We start from the raw sequence: 22,530 nt of genomic DNA, 5'->3' as shown, positions 1-22,530 counted from the left end.
TGTATTTTAGTTTAAACAGAACTGCGTTTAATTACGGACATGGATACTCTCAGAAAATCAAAAAAAATTCTCTTTTCTGTTAAATTGAATGAGTAGGCTATATTTTCTTGAATAAAAGTACTAATCTAAATATGTAAGATGTAAAATTTTATTTTGTTTGAGTTTATCATGGAGTGAAGGATAACGCGAAATTCAAAAGTGGAGGTCGGCTAACTCTAGCTGGCAGATATGGACGTGTTAGGTGACAATGCAAGTGTGTGTTTATTTGTGTTAGCTACATACACAGTTAGGGATGTGTATGTGTGGTTGTTTGTCTGTGGGTGTTTTATAGTTGTGTCTGTATAATTGTGGGTTAGGGAGAGCTCCGATGCAGTTGGTATTAGATAAACAGGAAGATAACAATGACTGCTTGAAACAATGATGAAGCACTCTAAAATGCCAAGAAAAGGTCTGAAGATGGCGCACATTAACATCTGTAGCATCAGAAACAAATTAATTGAAATTTCTGAAATATTAATGTTTAATCAATTGCATATTTTAGCTGTGTCAGAAACACATCTGGATTCTACATTTGACGATGCCTCTTTGAATATACAGGGATACTGTCTTGTAAGGAGGGATAGAAATGCTTTTGGTGGAGGAGTTGCATTTTTTTATTCAGGATCACATACCAAATAAAATTAGAGATGATTTAATGCCAATGGAGGTGGAGGCACTATGGCTGCAAATACAACTGCCACATTTGAAGCCCATGCTGATTGGTTGTTGTTATAGACCACCAAGTGCGAATAGTGAATATTTAAATAAAATATGTGAAATGCTAGAAAATGGGTGTGACGGCAGTTATGAAATCTATTTTATGGGAGATCTGAATATAGATTGGAATGCATTAGGTTGTTCAATGAAAAAAAAGTCTTCAAAATGTTACAGATTTGTGTGGTTTGTCACAGGTAATTAAGAAACCAACTAGAATATTTACTAAGAGTGACGGCACAATTACTTCCACGTGTATTGATCATATTTTCACTAATGCAGTTGAGCTTCAGCCTAAAAGTAAGGAATGCCTAATGACTGCACTGGTGGAGCTGTGTATGTGTCTGTCCTTGTCTTATGTGTGTGTATTTTGTTATTTTTGTTATGAAATTACAGTCTATGTCTAGTTTTTGTTTTACAATTTTTATTTTGTATTGTTTATGATATGTGTATGTATTATTGCATTGCTACATTTTCAAAAGAGTAGTAAGGACCTCAGGAAGAATAGCGCCTGCAATGCAGGAGCTAATGAGGATCCTAAATAAACAAACAAACAAACGAACCCTGTCTGTCAAACTGTATGGTAAGGCAAAAACACATCCGATAATCTCTCACTTAAATGTCGTTTGGACCAAAGTGGCCCGGCTGTTTGAACTGGATCCTTATCTAAGTACTTCAAGTATTTGGCAAAATCTAGAGTTATGTATTGGTAGATCTCCTCTTTTTTTGAAGGGATTGGTTGGAAAAGGGAATTGTCACACTGGGGGATCTGTATCTCGGTGGCATATAGAAATCCACTGAGGATGTGGTACAGCAATTTGGAATACGTAGGTCTCAATTTTTTTAGATATTTAAAACTTCGCCATCTGTTAGTGGAGATTTTTGGGTCCAGTTCCTTAGCCCCGAAGGCACCAGAATGTTTAGATAAGGTGTTGTTGAAATATGGAAAAGGTCATGAGGCTTCTGGGTATTATTCTATGCCTATGCAGAACCTGGGGGATAGAGCCTGGTCAGCCCTCAAAAAGACATGAGGAAAGGGATCTGAGTATAACACTGGATGATGAAGAGTGGGACAGAATCTGTAGAAAAATAAAAGAATGTCACGTGATATGAGGATGCTCCTCATTCAGTTCAAGATTATGCATCGCTTCTATTGGACTCCCTCCAGATTGTTTAGTTGGTCTGAAAGATACACTAAATTGTTGGAAATGTAAAACAGGGGACAGCCAATTACTTCATATCCTATGGTCCTGTGATAAGGTCCAGGAAATTTGGACCAGGATACATGATAACGTATGTCTGATTGCAGGGACCCAGGTTGCATTCCGCCCAAGATTATTTGTTTTGGATGATGGGTCAATAAGTGGGATGGATAAGCACATAAGAAGCTGGGTCCAGACTAGTATAATGATAGCCAGTTCATGTTGCGAATTTTATGTTCTGTATGCTGTTTAAAAAAAAAAAAAAATTGTTACTCACAAAAACAATTTGAATTATAGTAACAGTCAACATTAACACCATGTACAGAAATGCAGCTGGCAATAATTTCATCGCTGCTTTTTTTTTTTTTTAAAATGCTCACATAACGCAGTTGAAGTTTGGTTACATTGTGACCGCTAAGAGCAGATGTTATGACCGTAGCTGCCAAAGAGCCACGTCACAGAATGGATTATGGTGATCATCTGGAGAGACTCAGATCAGTCTGTGTACTTCCCACTTACTACTATAAAGATGAGTCTTTATAGTACAGTTTGTACCCACCTACCAAACCCATGACAAATGTAAATTTGGTCTCCAAATTTAACATAGAGAAATAGAAAATAAAAATGTTTGCAAAATATATATAAACTATATACTGTATACCTGACTAATACTTTACAGTGACAGTATAATTACAGTAATTGCACTGGGTGTGACACAACAAATGTGTCCATCTATAGATAACCTCTGATGTCACTCCAAAAAACAACTACTAAAGTAGCTTATGATGGGATATAATGAAATGTTTGTAATCAGCTGATTTTGCTAATAAAATTAATTTTGTGGATGAACACAGGACCCGACTGACACTGTTTCATCCTCTGTCCCTCCAAATTAGATTAAGTAATGACCAAATGGAGTTAAGCTACATTAATTGCCATACAAATGGCAGAAATCTATAATTAATGGATGATAATTAAACATCAGAGCATCATGAGCTTGAGTATTACAGACACAGATATGACCCAAATACCCTACTTCAGTAAAAAAGGATTATATTATGTTATTTTCCTGGACCAGTGTTTCCAATTAAGACTAAGTGGCATTATTCATGAATGCCATTTGGTTGATCTGGGAGCAAGTAGCCTGTTTAGAGAGAAAATTATATTTTGATCTGCATGTTGGATCATCAGGACTAGAGAGGTAAGAGGACGTTTATCGGTGTTTTTTGCCCCTAACGGCTCCTTCCAGGCAGCGCTGCCTGGAAGGCACTAGGATTAGGCACTGGTTATGGTTAAGGTTAGGGTTAGGTGCCTTGGAGGCAGCGGTTGCAGCGCTGCCTGGAAGGAGCAGTTGGGGGCAAAAAACACCATCGAGCTAAGAGGACACAGGATGTCATAAAAAAAGATATATCTTTTTTTTACTTTTTTATGACATACTATACTATAAATTGTTTATGAAAGTTTATGCTGTACTTATACTATGACTTTTTTGGAAATTTTTATGACATACTTTACTATGACTTTTTTTTATTTTATTTTTTTTATATAATTTGTATGACATACTATACTATGGCTTTTATGACATACCTGACTATCCTATATCTATTAAGATTTTTTATGACTTTTTATGATTTTTTTTTTTTTAATGACATACTATTATATATTATTAATGACATTTTATGGCCTACTATCCTATGGTTTTATGGTTTTATTTCAGTTAGCCTAATAGCTGGTTTGATTTGCATTGAAAGATGATTTTATGGAAAGTACCCCATGCCAATCTCTAGGTATGGTGAAGGGTATGTGATGATGTGGGGCTATTTTAATTCCAAAGGCCAAGGGAACTTTATCAGGATGCATAGTATCCTGGATCCATGAAATAACTGGCCTTTAAAAAGAAAAATCTGCCTGCCTCTATGGGAATTTAACATTTGGGGTGTACTTACTTATGCCCCCTGTATTTTAAGGAAGAACATTTATTTATTTACGATACATTATTCATTCACAAAGAAAATTGGTGTCCTTAAAGACTGGATCTTTCCTAATTTTTTTAATTCAGGCATTAAGATCACTTTCCAAAAGATGATTTTTTTTTTTATTCCTCTTTTTAGTCAACTTTAGCATGGGTGTCCTAATTTTTTCACATGACTACATGATTTTTTTATGACTTTCCACATATGATTTTTGACTTTTTACGACATACTACACTGAGTTTTTATTAATTGTTACGACATACTATACTTTTAGTTTACTATAGTTTTTTCAACATATATGATTTTTTTATGACTTTTTACAACACACTACACTGACTTTTTTAGCCATACTATAACATGACCTTTTACGACATACTATACTGAGTTTTTTTTACTGTTTTCGACATACTATACTATGACTTTTTTGACACACTATACTATGACCTTTTTTGACTCTTCTCGACATACTATACTATGGCTTTTTGATTACTTTTTTCGACATACTATACTGACTTTTTTATGACTTTTTACGACATACTATACTATGACTTTTTTGACATACTGACTTTTTTTAACATACTATACTGATTTTTTTTATGACTTCTTACGACACACCGTACTATGACTTTTATTTTTTTGACATATTAACTTTTTTTTTACTATTTTCGACATGCTATACTATGACTTTTTTCGACGTACTATTCAGATTTTTTTATGCCTTTTTCGACATACTATACTATGACGTTTTTGACATACTATTCTGACTTTTTTGAACTTATGATTTTTGACTTTTTACGCATACTATTCTATGATTTTTTTTTTTATTGTTACGACATACTATGAGTTTTTTCAACATATGAATGTTTGACTTTTTTCAACATACCATACTGACTTTATTATGACTTTTTACGACATACTATACTATGATTTTTTTTTATGAGTGTTTTCAATAATACTATACTATGATTTTTTGACTTTTTTCAACATACTATACTATGACTTTTTTTGTGACGTTTTTTCGACATATACTATCATATTTTTTTCAGAATCACTACAGATAAGGGAGAAACTCCACAAAAAAAACTTTAATGGGGAAAAACGGAAGAAACCTCAGGAAGAGAAACTGATGAGGGATCCCTCTTCCAGGGTGGACAGACAGAAAACAAATGGCCAGTGTACAGTATAGCCAACATAATGGAATGATAGTATAGACAATTCATATGACAAAGTATACATAAATTGTAAACTTTTGAAGAAAATGCATCCCGGAGCACCTTCCGGATGTCACCAAACTGCTCGATACTGGGCTATGACATCGCTTCCATTTAACCTGGAAAGAGTACAGGATACTGTAATGGAAGTTTCTGCTGCAGCAGGGGTAGAGTTTCCAAAGTTTAGTGAATGAAACAAATAAGACAGTCGGAGAACTAAACCAAGTTAGGGTTTTGTATTTATTAGGATATATTTGCAAATATAGGAAGAATAACAGAGTCACAAAAGCACAAGCAGCTCAGTGAGTACCGATTCTTCAAATGAGTCAAGGAAACACTGAGCTTAAATGCACATTGGGAAAAGGGGAGTGACAATTCAAACATGATCTACCTACAACAATGGTTTACATTTTCTCACAGACAGTGTCCAGATAAGGTTAACAGGTTATAGGTTAACATGCACATAAAGATACAGATCCTGCCAGATACTTTTCTAAATCTACAGAAAGCGTCATAAAACCCCTTCCTCTAATCTCCTGTCCCCCACTTTCACATCTGGGGTCACATTCCCCGGACATCGTAACTGACAAGGGAGGAACGGATCTGGGAAGGAAGATGGTTTATAGTGTCTTTGTAGTTTATCAGTTTAAACAAAGGGCCTATGCTTCGTCTCCCAGACTCTCTGTCTCAGCAGTTAAGCAGGATCGAATCAACATGATAAGAGGAGACAAACTGTTTTTTCAATAGTGTCAAGAGAAGGCTATGTGTTAATAAAAACATAAGAATTAAAAGGAACAGTGCTTAAGTGTTTTTCCATTACAATACACAAACCCACAAAAAGTAAAACTGAAGTGTGACAACTGAAGTTATGTGTTTGACGTTGGACGGTAATGGCATGTGGCTATGAGTTGAGGATCGGGAAAACAAATTTCCAGTCTTCTTCAGACTCTGGCATTCTGTGGCCAGTGTGCAGGCATGGAACAGTGAGCTGGATGGCCTCTGTTGGTTTCCAGCAAAATGTTTGGAGCTGTGGTGTCCTTTCGCTGAGACTTGGCTAGATCCTTGAGTGGCGTTGCAATTCGTCTGCGAGACTCTTTTTCTGTGTGCCAATCTGACAGCCACATTCTGCTTTATGATGAATCATGCACAAGTTGAAAAAGCTAAGGAGATAAAAATTTCACTGGAATTGTATATGTGACAAATATTATTGATTGATCAAAAAAAATCATTGTATAGCATGTCATAAAAGTCGTCAAAAGTCATAGTATAGTATGTTGAATGTCATAGTATGTCGAAAAAAAGTCAGTCATAGTTTAGTATGTCGAAAAAGACAGTATACTATGTTAGAAAAAGTCATAATATAGTATGTTGGAAAAAGTCATAGTATAGTATGTGATAAAAAGTCATAGTAAAGGATGTCGTAAAAGATCATAAAGTCATAATACAATATGTTGACAAAAGACAGTATAGTATGTCGAAAAGTCTTAAAAAAATCATAGTATGTTGTGACAAGTCATGAAATTGTCATAGTATGTCGAAAAAAAGTCAAACAAATCATAGTATATAAAGTGTCGAAAAAAGTCAGTATTGTATGTCGAAAAAAGTCATAGTATAGTATTTCGAAAAAAGTCGGAAAGAAGTCATAGTATAGTATGTCGAAAAAAAAGCATAGTGAAGTATGTTGTAAACTTTGAAAAAAAGTCATAGTATAGCATGTCGAAAAAAGTCATAGTATAGTATGTCGGGGGGAAAAAAAAAGTCAAAATATAGTATGTCGAAAAAAGTCATAGTATGTGGAAAAAGTCATAGTATAGTGTGTCAAAAAGTCATAGTATAGTATGTCAATAAAAAATCGTAATATAGCATGTCGAAAGATTTGGGAAAAAAGTCAAAATAGTATGTCGAAAAAAGTCATAGTATAGTGTGTGGAAAAAAGTCATAGTATAGCATGTCGAAAAATTTGAAAAGTCAGTATAGTATGTTGAAAAAAGTCAGAGTATAGTATGTCGAAAAAAGTGGAAAATAAATCATAGTACAGTATGTTAAAATTTGGGAAAAAAGTCAAAATATAGTATGTCGAAAAAAAGTCATAGTATACTATGTTGAAAAAAGTGGAAAAAAAAGTCATAGTATGTTGAAAAAGGTCATAGTATAGTATGTCGAAGAAAGTGGGAAAAAAAAGTCATAGTATGTCGAAAAAAAGTCACAGTATAGCATGTCGAAAAAAAGTCATAGTATGTGGAAAAAGTCATAGTATAGTATGTCGAAGAAAGTGGAACAAAGTCATAGTATAGTATGTGGGAAAAAGTCCTAGTATAGTATGTTGAAAAATGTCAAAAAAAAGTCATAGTATGTTGAATAAAGTGGAAAAAAAGTCATAGTATGTGGAAAAAGTCATAGTATAGTATGTCGAAGAAAGTGGAACAAAGTCATAGTATAGTATGTGGGAAAAAGTCCTAGTATAGTATGTGGAAAAATATCACAAAAAGTCATACTATAGTATTTCGAAAAAAGTCAGTCTACAGTAGTATGTTAAAAAGTCATAGTATAATATGTGGAAAAATATCACAAAAAGTCATAGTATGTCAAAAAGTCATAGTATGTCGAAAAAAATCACAAAGTCATAGTATAGTATGTTAAAAAAAGTCATAGCGCGGTACGTATAGTATGGAAAAAAAGGTTAAAAAAAGTCAGTATAGTTTGTCAAAAAATGTCAGTCATTGTAAAAGTATGTTGAAAAAAGTCAGTGTATTATGTCATACAAAGTCATAAAACGTCATAGTATAGTTTGCCATAAAGTCGGTCATAGTATAGTATGGCAGTAAACAACAAGATTTCAGTTGCTAATGCTATTGTGGGATCATCTGTTGTGTCCTACTTTATAACCGTTGCCCTCTGCTGTTTCCGCCACTGTTACACCAACAAGCGGATTACCAGGGTCCCTGAGGTCCATGCAAACCTAATTTCATTTAGTTAGTATGTATGTAATCTACATCTGTAGCAATGAGAAGGGCTTATGCTAGATTTACAAACTGTTAGCTGGCTCTGTCTTTTATATTTTTCTCCTGTCCCTTTCATTTTACTTTTTTGTCTTTGTTTAGACGCATCTTCATTGCTTTTAAAAAAATAGTGATTTGCAGTTTTGTATTTCCGCTCAGGTAACTCTCAATCCATATTCCTGATATACCAATTCGTCTGACATGTTTTTTTTAATTTAAGATGTACATCTTCAGGAGGAACCAAGGCCACAGACAGAGTAGGGAAGTCAGAAGTGTTTTTGTTTTATTTTTTAAATTGAAAAGTTAAATTGACCAGTTTTGGTCTTTTTACATGATCTTTTGACCATAAATAGAATAACAGCAGATTTATAATCTGCCTTGTTTGGCTCTGTGTTCTCAGAGACAGGTGGCATCTGCATCACCCCAAGGCCATCAGAACCAGACGCAGAGATTGTCCCAGGAATGGCTATGAGACCTTTCTTTGGCATTAAGCCCATGCTCATGGACACTGAGGTATTGTGTGTGTGTGTGTGTGTGTGTCTCTGTCTGTCCCCTGAAAATGTTGGACGGCTGGGAACAGCCCAGAGTGAGGGTCAGATTAGGATTATAAATAGTCACCAGCTGTGTCACTTTTGATACCCACCCTGCTCCCACCCTTTACACCCAGTGTGCGTGCCAAACTCCCCATTATAAATCTGTCGTACTACTTTGTGGCTTTTGCAGTTGCTTTTGAAATCCACAGATTGTGCAGACAGTTGGAGTGGTGTCTTTGAGCTCATCTCTCTCCTCTCCTCTAATTGGCTTGTTTTCCACGATTGTTTTGAGCAATATTCTGTACATTTTGTTTGTCTTGTACTTGTTAGATTAATCACCGGTCTCACTGACCATTTACAGTGGCTATATGCAACTTTCAGTTTGTGTTGATTCTAGTGGCCGCTTTGTACAAAAGCGGTAGTGTTTTTACCACACCTGCTGTCATAAAGGTCTTTCTTTACGGCGCTGTATTGCCCACTGTATTACCGAGTTAGCGTTAAGGTGAGGTCATATAGTCGCAATGAATGTTTTGCTCAGACAGAAAATCATTCATTTACAATAAGAGAATATGTTACAGATGCATCCTTGCATTTTAAGTGTTGCATACGGTAGCCTACTTTGGATGTATCGTGAGCTAAACCGGGTATCACTGTCACTGTGTCACAAGCCAAAGCATTAAGAATTTGTTGTAGCAACCAACGTAATAACTTATATTAATATAGCGAAACCCACGGACGCTTTACACAAGTAATGTTACAGGGGGACAAGGGAAAAGAAAATGGTAGGCCAACGCAAACACGGACCAAAAGGAATAAAAACGTCCACGCTAAATGGAAAGGGGACGTAATTTAATGTAGGTTACTGACGTACAAACACATTGCGCATTGTAAAGTTATTTTATGAATTAAATAGACATATTACATACCTGAGGGCCAATTCAGGATGGGTTTTGAATCATTTGCAATCCCGTAATTGTCTCCATCTGTTAAAAGCCGACCAAAGTTGACTCGCGTTTTCGGCCGTTGTCTTTCACTTTCCCTTTTAGCTTTTAGTTGTTCTCCGTTTAATTTCCTTCTGTTCTGTGATGGTCCTGCCCCAGTATTAGCCAGAACTACAACAGATAACTTCTAAAATAACATTAAAATACAATTAGGCCTATATAAAGAAATCTCCTGCGTCCTTTTAGGTGGCTAAGCTGGCTGGATACGCCAACACAGGCTTTTCCAGTGTTACAAAGAAATCTGTGACCCGCCAGAATATGTTACTGTAGCGCCGTCTACCTGTCGCAAATCATTGTGACTAAAAACTATATAAAAATAGCGTTCTTTTCACTGTTAGTCTTGTTTGCTGTTTCAGGTAATTTAAGACCATTGTAAATTACAGAGCTTCAGAAACATCAAAAAGTTACATATAGTCACTTTAATGCTGGAAATGACATGTACAATGGGCTTGTCTTATGACTTACTACTCCGTCATTTTGTTCTTGTTTCTTGCGTTTACATTTATCAGTGTTTTTTTATTTTCAGGGAAAAGTGCTGACTTCCAACGACACATCTGGAGCTCTGTGTATAGCTCAGCCTTGGCCTGGTATGGCCCGAACCATTCATAATGACCACCAGAGATTTATTGAGACCTACTGTCAGCCTTATCCTGGTACAGTACGATGGGTTGAAGATAAAAACTGTCCCTATTTTTATAGTGTTTCTCAATTCCTTAGGTTTTTTTTTTTGGTGAAAACAAAAACAGTCTCAACATCTCTCTCTCTCTGTGCCAATAGGTTACTTCTTTACTGGCGATGGCGCCTATCGCTCTAAGGAGGGGTATTACCAGATCACTGGGCGCCTTGATGATGTCATCAATGTATCCGGTCACAGGATTGGGACGGCAGAGATAGAGGATGTGGTGGTAAGGTTAATCCATGATTAACAAGTTATTTTAATGTCTTTGAACAGTCCATTCATATACATTTGTATAATGGTAACATACTAATGTTTGTCTAGGAGATCATACTAACTTTAGCTTATTAGCATGCTATGAAAGCATTCATCTCTGACTTTTGCTCAAACGTACAGTAGTTCTACATGTGTCCTGTCTACCTGTTGCACAAGTGGCAATTTTGACTTTTTGGTGACACTATATAAAAAGTCAAGACATTTTCTGAGGACCATGAATGTCTGCATTGGTTTTCATGGCAATCTATCCAGTATTAAGATATTTTATTCTTGACCAACATTGGCATCCCTAAAACCATGTTTTTAGCATGGCTGAAAAAATAGAAGAACAAAAGTTGACATCTTTGAGCAGGGTTAAAGTATTTTCAGTTTCATTAAAAGTGCCAATTCAGGTACTTTCTCCAATGTTTAACCAAAGAGACATTTATGGTTTTTAGCAGTTACATATTTCAGATGATCCTGAATGTGATTTCCGTAACAGAATCAATACTCTGCCGTGGCTGAGTCTGCTATCATAGGATACCCACATAACATCAAAGGACAAGGTTAGCAAGAAACCTTTTTCCAGTGTTAAGAGTCAAAAAAAAATTTCCCACTAAGAATGTACATCATAGTAAAGACTTCTCTCTGTCCTCAGGTGTGTATGCCTTTGTGGTGCTAAAAAAGGGTGTGAACGCTCAAGAGGAGGAACTGTCTCAGCAACTAAACAACATGGTATCTAAAAAGATCACCAAGTACGCCTGTCCAGACTTCATCCAGGTAATTCTGTCTCACTGACTTTAAATTGCAGAGAGACATTTAAGACTAAATTTTACTTAGTCACATTATGTCATTCTCACAGTTCGTCCATCGGCTGCCGAAGACCCGCTCTGGTAAGATAATGCGCCGGGTGCTGCGGAAAGTGGTGGAGCAAGACTTGAACGGGTTGGGTGACCTCAGCACGCTGGATGACCCTGCAGCAGTTGAAGAGATCATCCAAGGCCACCGTGAGCTCTGTAGTAAACAACAACCATGATCATGTGTTCTCTGAAAAAGGAATATGAAAGTGATGCTTGCACGTTACACTCCATTTCATTTAACCAGACGTGTGCCATCAAACTTGATTTTAAAGCCAAATATTCTTTGTCTTTATTGTACATATAACATTTTTATGAAATAAGGTAAACAACTCTTTAAAACTATGTATGAACCACAGATGTACTCTGCTCTTAATAGGTGTTACAAATAGTGCTGTCAAACGCGTTATTAATGGCGTTAACGCAAACCCATTTTAACGGCGTACATTTTTTTATGGCGAGATTAATGTTCTTTTTGGCCTAGCAAACTTTGTAGTTTTTTTCACATGCTGTTGCACCAACTAGTAACGTTAGAAAAACAACACCACACCGGATCTAGCTAGACCGGAAACAAAACTACAGGCACGCCGCACACACTTGTTTGGGCTTGCGAGCCGGCCAAAGAGTAGTAGGCTAACGTTACGTTTTGAGTGGATGGCAAGCGGGAGACGCCGAAATGGATGCCAATAAGATTCTAAATGGAAAGTTTACTTTTAAAAAGTTGCCAAATGGTGCCATTGACAAGAAAAAAAAAGTGATCTGTGTGTTTTGTCGTTGTGAACCGAGCTATCATCGCAGCACGTCCAGTCTGAAATACCACTTGATGGCTGATGCACATTCTCCGCCCCCTCGTCAAAGCAAGCCGATCCACTTTTCCATGTTAAGAGCATTAAAATGAGGAAAAATAATTGGACAAAAGAAATCTAGGGACATTTAGAATAGATAAAAATGTGCGATTAATTGCGAGTTAACTGACATTAATGTGATAAATCGTTTGACAGTACTATTTACAAAGAGCTGAGAACATTGCATTTATTACAAAATTGGAACAAATATTCCCAATGTAATGATTGTAAACACAATACAATAAACAAATGTAAAGGCACTTAAGACTTACTGAGTCTAAAGTGTCTTTTTTTTCCCCTCCTGATTTGTTGTCATGATAGATGAATTTACAATTACAGAGCCAGCCAAACAGTTCCTTTGGCAAAGTCTCTGGGTCCAGAACATTCTAGTTGAGCTCTGCCTCAATGTCCATGAATACATACAAACTGGATGAGTACCGTTGTTCTGGGTTTTAAAGTACCTTGTTGAAGAGCACTTGAGTGTTACTAACTGAGGAATTCAGAAGTGTTTTCTATCCCTGTCTCCCACACTGATGCACCATGCATGTCCACGATTTCAAAGAGACGACTCTCCAGTCATGTGGCTTCTTCTCTGAGACTCCCACTTCCTCCTTTTAACTTGGTCAACTCCCACAGGCCTCCTCCACACAGTTTCAACTGGACGTCATGGTACTGAGAAACAAAAAGACAGTTAATATCCTAGATTTAGAAAAATTTGAGAACAAAGCAAGCGGAAGCAAGTGCTAAAATGTAAGAAAATTGACGTATTGAAACCAAATAATCATGGACTGACAAAAAAGCACCAGCTTAACTTTGAGGACGGAGTAATGTTGGATATAATTGATTATTAATTGTCCTAGCATTTAGCAGGATTGGGTATATAGCGGGCAGGATACATGTGTGTTCAGTCTACCTTCTCCAGGCTGCTGCGGTGTCCCAGACTGACCAAAGTCATGCCGAGCTGTTTACAAGTTCTGTACAGCTGTGCTTCTGCCTCCTCCGTCAGAGCACTGGTGGCCTCATCCAACACTGCAACAAAGAAATGTTTGAGAAAGCTCCAGTCACGGTCACCTCTAACACCGAGGACAGGATGAAAACATGCAAATGTTTTACATTTAAAATGCTAAATTTCGTGTTGCATCAAAGACAGTGGGTGAGGCTAGCTCCTCTGAAGCTGTGTCAGAATCACTAAACGTTAGATGCTTTCATGAATAGATTACAGAAATCCAGAACATACCTGCATATTTGGGCTGCAGGTAGAAGAGTCGTGCAAAGCAGAGACGCTGCATTTCACCTGGAGACAGAACATCATACCTGCAAAGAAAAAATAGTTCAGAGTCTGCATCATTTTGTGGCACATTTTAAGAAGTTTGGACACACGTGTCATTGGTATTTTCTCTTACCAGCTCCAGTCCACCTTTTCATCCAGCCCACCTGTCCGCTTTAGGAGACTGGACTGGAGCACAGATACAAGTTTGATTCAGGATGAGTGTATATTCAAAAATTAACTGGTGAAATATTCAAGGTGAATAAACAATTTAGGATACCTGAAGATTTTAGTTTAAAGGAATATACTGTAGGACAAACTCACCACTCCTGCTAGTTCCAGGAATTGTATAATTCTGTCATCATCCACTGACCCTGAGGAAAGCACGCTGACATGAATATCACTAACACAGATGACTAATTATTTCAGTCAATGCAGGCAGCAGCATCAACACAAAGTTACAAGGGAAAACCAAGAGCCAAGTTTAGATTGATATAAATATACATTTTGCACCTACACACATTCACCATCTTACACTGATCTACTGTATTAATGTTTTCTTAATGAGCTGCTTTAATCAAACAACATATTGCTGTCAGGAAACATTGGCTTTTAGTGTATTAAACATATGCACTTACGTGCTTTCATTTAAAGGCATACGATGTAACTTTTCCCTCTTCGGTCCCCCTACAGGTTGTAATGAGACAAACTGTAGGGGGACCGAAGAGTGAAAAGTTACATATTATGCCTTTAATATTAAATTTTTTTTTTTTGCTACAACAACCAACTGTGATTAAATGAATTAACATCTATAGTCTTTGAGTGCTGCACTGTTAAACTGTTTAATATACAGTTTAGTCAGAGTGACATCTGATACCTGATGCAGGGTAAATATCCTTCAGTGGGTAGATCACCTGTTGGAGAAGAGAGTTCCAGTTAATTCTATTGGTAAACTTGCAACAACCATTGCATCTATACACATATATGTATTATTTTGACAAGTTAGAGGCTCTATAGAGAAACAACCCTTAAAGAAAAAAAAGAAGAGAGAGCGACCTGTTCACGCAGTGTGCCATCAGTCAGGTAAGGTTTCTGTGGCAGAAAGAGGGTTCCTCTGGGCCCGAAACATGTGGTCATCTGGACAAAACCTGACAAAAAGAAATACAAAATGGACAGACAATGTCAAAAAGCTACTAATGTGGGTGGATATCTAATATTTTTATTGAAAAAAATAATAATACAGTATGAATACTGAAACAAAAGCGGTGCTTCCCTCTGCCCGTGTCCTGAGCTGTAAAGAAAACAAACTAGATCACATATAGATTTCTCTCTTATCTTGCCATAAACACAGATCCAGGATCTCTAGAAACAGAACTTGCATTAGGAGTTTTGTATCCCTATGCTCTATAATATGCCTCAATACAAATCTCGGGCCATTATGTCCAGGGGCTATTTTCAGACATATTCCTGAGTCATTTATTGTTTTAAGGTATAGGCTGTGATACACATTTGTATTTAACTAATCAAAACAGGGAAGAGAACATGACCACATAATGTGTACTTAAATCAAAGTAAAAATATGCTATAGTACATATAAAGTGTAAAGTGCCCACAACACTGAGGGTCTCCAAATACTTTCTAACTATAGAATATGTATAAACAGTTTCTTCTCATAAGCTTCAAGTAACAAAACTAATAATAATTTGTACATTTGTCACTTATTATTGGTATGTGTCTTGTGTCCAGCTCTTGAAAATCTTCCTCAAATCATATTTCTAAATACATAACTCTATTCCAGTCAGGGGTTATTATTCCAACCTTAACTGGTCAGCACTCAAGAGTCCCCACACCCTTTCATTAAGCCCATCCTGCTCTCTCACCGCTGTGTGCCTCCCAGAGTCGGTTGAGGACCCTCAGTAGTGACGTCTTGCCGGTGCCTGTGTTCCCCACCACCAGTAGATGTGTTCCCTGGCTGATTTTCAGACTCAAATCCTCCACCAGCAGCTCATCTGAGTAAGGAGATTTGTATGAAAGATGGTCCAGGATGAAGGCAGTGTCCACAGGGCCTGCGTGGACACTGAAGTCACTGTGTGGAGAAACAAGCACAGCACAAGCTACAAGCACTTCATATTTGTCATCTTCTTTTGCTCTGTATTTGTCTTGTTTTTTAATCTGATCAGACTTTAGCAATAGGTGCACTCTCTTAACATATTTACATCTTTAACTGCACTTTATTGCAACATATTTATGTAGATTAATGTAAAAGTGCTCAAACAAACCTGTCAAAGTCATAGCTTTCCCCTGATGCCGGGTCATAGTCACACTGCTTATGTAGGATGTCATCCATCACCTCCCTCAGCTCCCCAATCCTGATACACACACACACACACACACACACACACACACACACACACACACACACACACACACACACACACACACACACACACACACACACACACACACACACACACACAGTGATAGAAAAGTGGATGGCATGCACAAACACTGCTGTCATCATCGGTCTTCCAGGAAGTGAATTTAAGTATGCAGTGTGATACCTGTGGGTGTATCCAGCCACATCTGACAGAGTAGTTGACAGGTCTATTAGCTGCGTGAAGCCATTTATCAAGTAGATGCACACAAAGGCGTTCTGAATATGAACAAGGAGAGGGAGAACCAAAGAATAAATAAGAGACAAGATTATTAAAATAACAGTGTTTGAACACAGAACAAAAGGCAGGAACAACGAGGCATATTGACCGACAGGATTGAAAAGAGGCATCTTTTTAAAGAATTAAATACTGGCTGATAATACTAAAATGTGCTACATGTGGTTGAGACAGCTCTGAAGCCACAGCAATACTTCTTACAACCGGCATTCAAGCTCAGAATGTTTTATCAGGAGAAAGCTTTTGCTGCCACCTAGTGGTTAAATTAGCCAAACATTCACATTCAGCCAGCTACATGGATTCTGTAATGGCAAACCTTTCACACCCTCTGCCATCTCTCAGCTAAACTCTGTGATGGTATGGTAACAGGAGCAATTCATTTTAAATATTTTATGATTTCAATTTTTATTTAAACTAGTGTACTCTTTTTTCACTCCTGTCTACATTGCATTTATATGATGCGTTTATGTGTTCCTGAGGACAAATAAAGATTGATAACGTTGATAGAAACTGGGAATGGGAGCAACATTCACACTTGATGACATATTGATTGTTTTTTCCCCTCTCTGGCTAAACTTTTAAACGGTTCATATTTTTGTACGTGCGTGAAGAAAGATGCATTTCTTAAAGGAACACGCCGACTTATTGGGACTTTAGCTTATTCACTGTATCCCCCAGAGTTAGATAAGACCATACATACCCTTCTCATCTCTGTGCGTGTTGTAACTCTGTCTGACGCCCCCACCACTAGCCTAGCTTAGCACAGATCCTGGAGGTAACCGGCTCCAACTAGCCTACTGCTCCAATAAGTGACAAAATAACACCAACATTTTCCAATTTACATGTTGTGATTTGAATAGTCACAGCGTGTTCAAATAACAAGGTCACATGAGACACAGCTATCTTCTAACCGTATACAAACTGGGAACTATATTCTCAGAAAGGCGAAGCACTGCTACTCTCTGCTCCTGATCAAGGCGCTTCTCAGGTGCTGCAAGCAAATCACTCCGCCCAAGTAGCAGTGCTTCGCCTTTCTGAGAATATAGTGCCCAGTTTGTATACGGTTAGAAGATAGCTGTGTCTCATGTGACCTTGTTATTTGGACACGCTGTGACTATACAAATCACAACATGTAAATAGGAAAACGTTGGCGTTATTTCGTCACTTATTCGGAACAGTAGGCTAGTTGGAGCCGGTTACCTCCAGGATCTGTGCTAAGCGAGGCTAGCGGTGGGGGCATCAGACAGAGTTACAACACGCACGGAGATGAGAAGGGTATGTATGGTCTTATCTAACTCTGGGGGATACGGTGAATAAGCTAAAGTCCCAATAAGTCGGCGTGTTCCTTTAAAGCAACACTAAATAACTTTTCCCGCTTCGGAACCCCTACAGGTTGGAAAGGGAATTGTCCATTACATCATGCAAGTTTTCCTGATCGGGTAGCGGATCTGTAGTTCGAATGAACTGGACAATGTAATGTAATGGACAATTCCGCTTCCAACCTGTAGGGGGACCGAAGTGGGAAAAGTTATTTAGTGTTGCTTTAAGAACTACACATTCTGAGAAATAGGGAGAGGAAAAGAACACATGCTTACCTTACTGATGAGTGCACTGAGCTCACCAGGAGTGAGACCATCATAGATACCAGTAAAGATGGGGATGGCAATTATAATGTAGCTAAGGAAACCTCCAACGTAGTCAAAGGTGTTTACCCCGACTGAGAGAGGAGAGGTCAGAAGTTAACAAGTTTAATCAAAGCAATCAATAAAAGATATGAGTCAATGAGTAAGGGTGTGTAGGATGTTCTTACTGTAAAGCCAGAGCTCTTTGTTTATTAGACTCTTCTGAGTTTGTAACAGAGCCTGCAGTCTGCGGTCGGTCCTCATGTGCTCCACTTTACCGGCTCTAAAAACACAGACGACAGCATATTTTTCAAACCTGCTTTAACTGTGTGATCGCTGTGATTTGGTGTGTGAGAACAATTCAGATAGTGCTAGATACCGTTTTTTTTAAATCACAGAAAAGTACACAAAGTACAGTTTCTATGCAAGTTATACAATTATGATTGTCTAAACTTTCTGGAAAAACTGTTTCCATTTCATGAATATGTATAGGCTTACCCTGGTATACAAATCATGTTTGTGCCTCACCTGTAAAAAGCTGCAGACTCTGCATTGACACGGATCTGCATGTGCTTGAATCTGAAGATACAAATACATACCACTGAAAAAAAATTGTTTTTACTTTCAAGCAACACAATTTAAGATGTTTTATATATTTTAATGTAACTGTTCCCTGGTCAGCACAAAATGTGATCGTTTTAACTTGGGACAGATTACAATTCTTCTCTCATAGCTGACGCATATCCTGTGTTATTTCCTTCTAAGCAAAAGGCACTGGGCCAAGGTCCACAGATGCTTCCTCTTAACAAACACTGAAAGGATTTGCCTCAAATAAAGCTGACAAAATACCTGTTGAAGTTCAGGGAACACACTTTTAAGTCAATCCTGTTCTGCTTGTCTGTCAGCACATATTATTATTGACACGGACACTTGTGTTTTTGTCACTTGATACACTTACATACTAACCTACTTGCTACTGAACTTACCTGAAGTCTCCCTCCAGTTTTTCTTGCTCAAACAGAGTCGACACAATCGGCCCCATGAGGATTTTATTGGCAATGGTCCCAACAACAAAGTAGCCAAAGATACTTACAGGACCGATCCAACCAGTGCTGCAAAGCAAGGCAACTTTATGAATATCCTCTTTGTAAAAGCCAAAAGCAATTTCGAGTGTTTTACATAAGGCTTCAAAACAACGTAGCAAAGACAGTGAGAAGGAAAATACATTAAAACAGGATCAGCTTTAATCAAATTAAACACAAAGCATACAAAAGATAATACTCAAAGAAATAAAAGTTATAGTGTCATTTCCCTGCAGTTAGAGTGCAACATTTTTTAGGCTCCATTAAAATTTAGTTAAGTTAATTAAGTTTAGAGTTGCAGTAGACCTTTAGAGCTTTTACAAGTCACTGACAACAGGTGGACTTTATGGTCTCTTTCCAAACCACAGACAAAGAACACACGGAATGGATAAAAATGATATATAAAAAGGGAAGTCTTTATTTTTGGCAACTTACTAATTTTTTCTCTTCGTCTTTTTTATGTAAATGTGCCTCTCTAAAGCACAAATATTGGCTTGTGGCTGTAATAACATTAGCACAATGTATGTCTCTGATGATGCTTCAATTTCACAGTAGGTAGATATTATGTGTTAAAGAGTGTGATATATTACAGTTGCTGCAGTACTCTATAGTGCAAACTCACCTATGAAAGCAGTGGTAGGTGTAGTAAGCCAGTGTGAACGGTGATACAATCAAACGACTAGCCATGGTGCTCATCTGCTTACACAACCTCTCTGCGTCCTGACTGATTCGCTGGTCTCTGCAAGTTACACAGAAAGGAACACAAAGAAAAAACAAACCAATTAAATGATGTCACATAAAAACGTTCAAATGATAGATTTGTTGATAAAGGTTGATGAATTGAAACTGAGTTTATGTCTACATTCTTTAAAAAAGCATTCGATATACAAAGAGGAAAACCATTCAAGCTTACGGGTTGTCTATATCCTCTCGGAGTACATTGAGAGTGTAATAGACTCGGCCCTGGAAGTAGGACGTATGAAGGCTCTCAGTTAGCGTCCTCCTCCAGCTTACATACATCTGATTGCAAATGTACTGGTCGATACTTTTCAACTGGCAGAGGGAGAAAGGAACACAGAGATAAATTGTTTATTAAAAGAGTAAAGTAACACAGAGACAAAAACGGTAACTGTATGACTATCTCTATTACACTAACAAGAGTTAATGTCATATGATATCTCATATTTGGGAAGAGGCCTGCTACCACCGTTTCATTTAAAAAGTAACGTGCGAACATAAACTGTATGAAGAAAATCAGTTTTCTTAGAATGCACTCAATATTGTAAAAGTGTTTGCAATTTCCCAGGTTCATAATCCAAGTATCACGTGTGTGTGTGTGTGTAGGCTGTAAAATGAACATGTCAGGCTGCCTTGACCTGACCTGTAAAGTTGACATTGTCAATATGACAGCAATCCAAAATCATACATCATGTCATACAATAAAATATAGGAAACAATGTACCTGATTCTTTATTTAGCCTCCACCCACATAAAAATATTTAACTAGGCATATAATGTACAATGTTGGGAACATAGGATTTGTCCCAATTATGACAACAGTAATGTACTCTAATCACATACAATAAATAATGGTAGTAAGACTGTTACCTTGGCACTGCTCTGCACAACAACAAAGTTAACTTCCTAGTTACTGTGTAATATCCAGCTAATAAATAAACCTATGCTTATATATTTAGAAATAGGTTCCCGCTCATAACAAACAATATACATACAAACAGAAAAAGCACATGCAGCAAATTAAGATTTTTCTAAAAGATGGCTTGATCAGTAATGTGGAGTTAATGAGTACAAATTCATAAAACAATCTGAAATCTGTTTGATTAACCTTTGTAAATAAGTATATAAAAGTATTGACACTTTTATCAATCTCCTAGGTCTGCAGACCAATCAGCAGTGCTGAGCATAAAGGAAAATGATAAGAGAGTAGTACAGCTGAGTAAGCACATGCATGAAGACTAAGAACTGTTAAAAGACCAAATTCCAATGCCCAGCAAAATTACCTCTAGAGGGGGAACTCTTTTGGTACTTTTGGGATATTTTGGTTACTAGTATCAGTATGTAGGTCAATTTGTGTCATCCCCCACATTTTTTTGGACTTACTGTGGAGTTGAGCAAGATGAGCACCATAGCTGTGCCCACCAGACTCTTGAAGCCTGGGTAATCTGTGTCTGCCAGCACATTGTAGAAGTGGCTAGGGAGGACACCCACTTGGTAAATGATCAGCTGCTCTGATGGCAGAAAATAAGATGAGTTAGCGCATTGTTGGGACAAGAGAGACTCGTAAAACAATGAGCTAAAGGTCAGCAGGAAAAAAAATGAAACAGAGTATGCCGTCTAGTATTATCTGAAGTGTAGTTTTACAATGCCACAAAAGGCATTGTCCAACAGGCAGGGTACAAAATTAGCACCATCCACCAGCCAAATGCTGGTAAAACATGCAAGTGGCTGGTAGATTTGCTTCATTCACCAGCCAAAAAAACTAATTGTAATCTATTGTGTGGCTGGTAAAATTTGAACATTCACTAGCATTTTGACTGGTGGACAATAAAAGTTAATTTTGCACCCTGCCAACAGGCAGTGAATGTGTCTCTTGATGAGGCTTCGTGCAAGAGACATTTAATTTAATTTACATCATCATCACCTCATTCAATAGCTAGCTGGATATGATTGTGATAATTTATTTCCCCTTTTGGCTCTAGCCCTTCTCGTCTTGCACAAATAGCTTTTGTGACTCTTGCAGTTACCTGTAAGAGTGACAGCAAGCAGCGTCCCAAACATCAGAACACTTTGACTGGTCCATGATGGGAACAGGACCTTCTGGATGCTGCAGAACCTCTGAACAAACTTCCAGTCTAGCTTTAGTCTAAAGTGTGCACAGCAAGAGATACAAAATAATTAAATTAAATTAAAAAGAAAAAAAATAGCAACATATGAATCTTATATCCTGTGGCCACATGCATGAACTGTGAGGTTTTTGTTATGATGAAATTCTTGCATTACTTTGCATCGTTCCTTACACCACTAACGTTACTTCTTGCACAAACATTTAAACTGAACTGCCAATACAGTGTTGTACGTTATGGTGCATTTCCACTTGTTTGTTGTAACTGACGTTACTGTCTGAGGTGTGCAATCAATAACAATACACCTTGGAATCAGGCTTACCTTTTTGTCCCTCTGCCATTTGACTTTTCCAAACGAGGCATCTGTACTGGCGGCAGGAGACTATTATTTTTACCAAATAAAACTTCCCATATCGTTACGTTTTTCGGATGTCACGATAAGCGAATATTAACCAGCAGGTCAAGCTAACTTTAGACTAATGTTAACGATAACAACAACAAACGTTAAAGCAGCTAAAGACAAAAACGGTTAACTTACAACGGGGAATAACAAACACATTTCTACAAAACAATTAAAAACAACTTCCCCCTTCGTACTTATCACGGCTGCATTAATTAGCTTAACTGTTGCCTTACTTTAGCATCGACTCACAGACCATTACCTTGCTTACGTACTTCACAATGCACTCACTAAGGTGGATGTTTTGTTAGGTAAAAG

The 22,530-nt window shown here is 37.4% G+C and overlaps 2 protein-coding genes across 5 annotated transcripts in view; one reads left to right on the top strand and one right to left on the bottom strand.

The window, feature by feature from the left end:
* The window catches only part of LOC144533045 (acetyl-coenzyme A synthetase 2-like, mitochondrial), a 21,310-nt gene extending 8,700 nt beyond the window's left edge, over positions 1-12,610 (top strand). The window contains exons 9-14 of the mRNA XM_078274121.1: positions 8,539-8,651; positions 10,199-10,325; positions 10,450-10,577; positions 11,106-11,169; positions 11,262-11,383; positions 11,466-12,610. Of these exons, the coding sequence (XP_078130247.1) occupies positions 8,539-8,651; positions 10,199-10,325; positions 10,450-10,577; positions 11,106-11,169; positions 11,262-11,383; positions 11,466-11,639 (728 nt within the window). The 3' untranslated portion in view covers positions 11,640-12,610. The remainder of the gene's footprint in view (positions 1-8,538; positions 8,652-10,198; positions 10,326-10,449; positions 10,578-11,105; positions 11,170-11,261; positions 11,384-11,465) is intronic.
* abcd4 (ATP-binding cassette, sub-family D (ALD), member 4) lies at positions 10,571-22,530 on the bottom strand. Of its 4 annotated transcripts, none has more exons than XR_013503395.1 (21): positions 22,135-22,518; positions 21,714-21,832; positions 21,070-21,197; positions 19,862-20,001; positions 19,571-19,687; positions 18,853-18,978; positions 18,395-18,445; positions 18,055-18,149; positions 17,840-17,961; positions 16,134-16,225; positions 15,852-15,941; positions 15,453-15,658; positions 14,848-14,863; positions 14,629-14,722; positions 14,450-14,486; positions 13,897-13,946; positions 13,709-13,761; positions 13,543-13,619; positions 13,219-13,334; positions 12,767-12,977; positions 10,571-11,650 (listed from the first exon to the last, which is right to left on the bottom strand). XR_013503395.1 is itself a non-coding variant. In XM_078274122.1 (21 exons), the coding sequence occupies exons 2-21, from the start codon at positions 22,173-22,175 to the stop codon at positions 12,882-12,884; spliced, it is 1,866 nt and encodes a 621-aa protein (XP_078130248.1). In that variant the 5' UTR covers positions 22,475-22,530; the 3' UTR covers positions 11,724-12,881. The 4 variants fall into 4 exon arrangements, 2 of the variants coding, with proteins under 2 accessions (XP_078130248.1, XP_078130250.1); XR_013503394.1 differs by having other exon boundaries at positions 11,529-11,617; XM_078274122.1 differs by lacking the exon at positions 10,571-11,650 and having other exon boundaries at positions 11,724-12,977; positions 22,135-22,175; positions 22,475-22,530.

This window comes from Sander vitreus, chromosome 18 (assembly GCF_031162955.1).
Source record: "Sander vitreus isolate 19-12246 chromosome 18, sanVit1, whole genome shotgun sequence".
NCBI lineage: Eukaryota > Metazoa > Chordata > Actinopteri > Perciformes > Percidae > Sander > Sander vitreus.
Note: the sequence above shows the minus strand (reverse complement) of the source record. Positions and strands in the feature narration are given on the sequence as shown.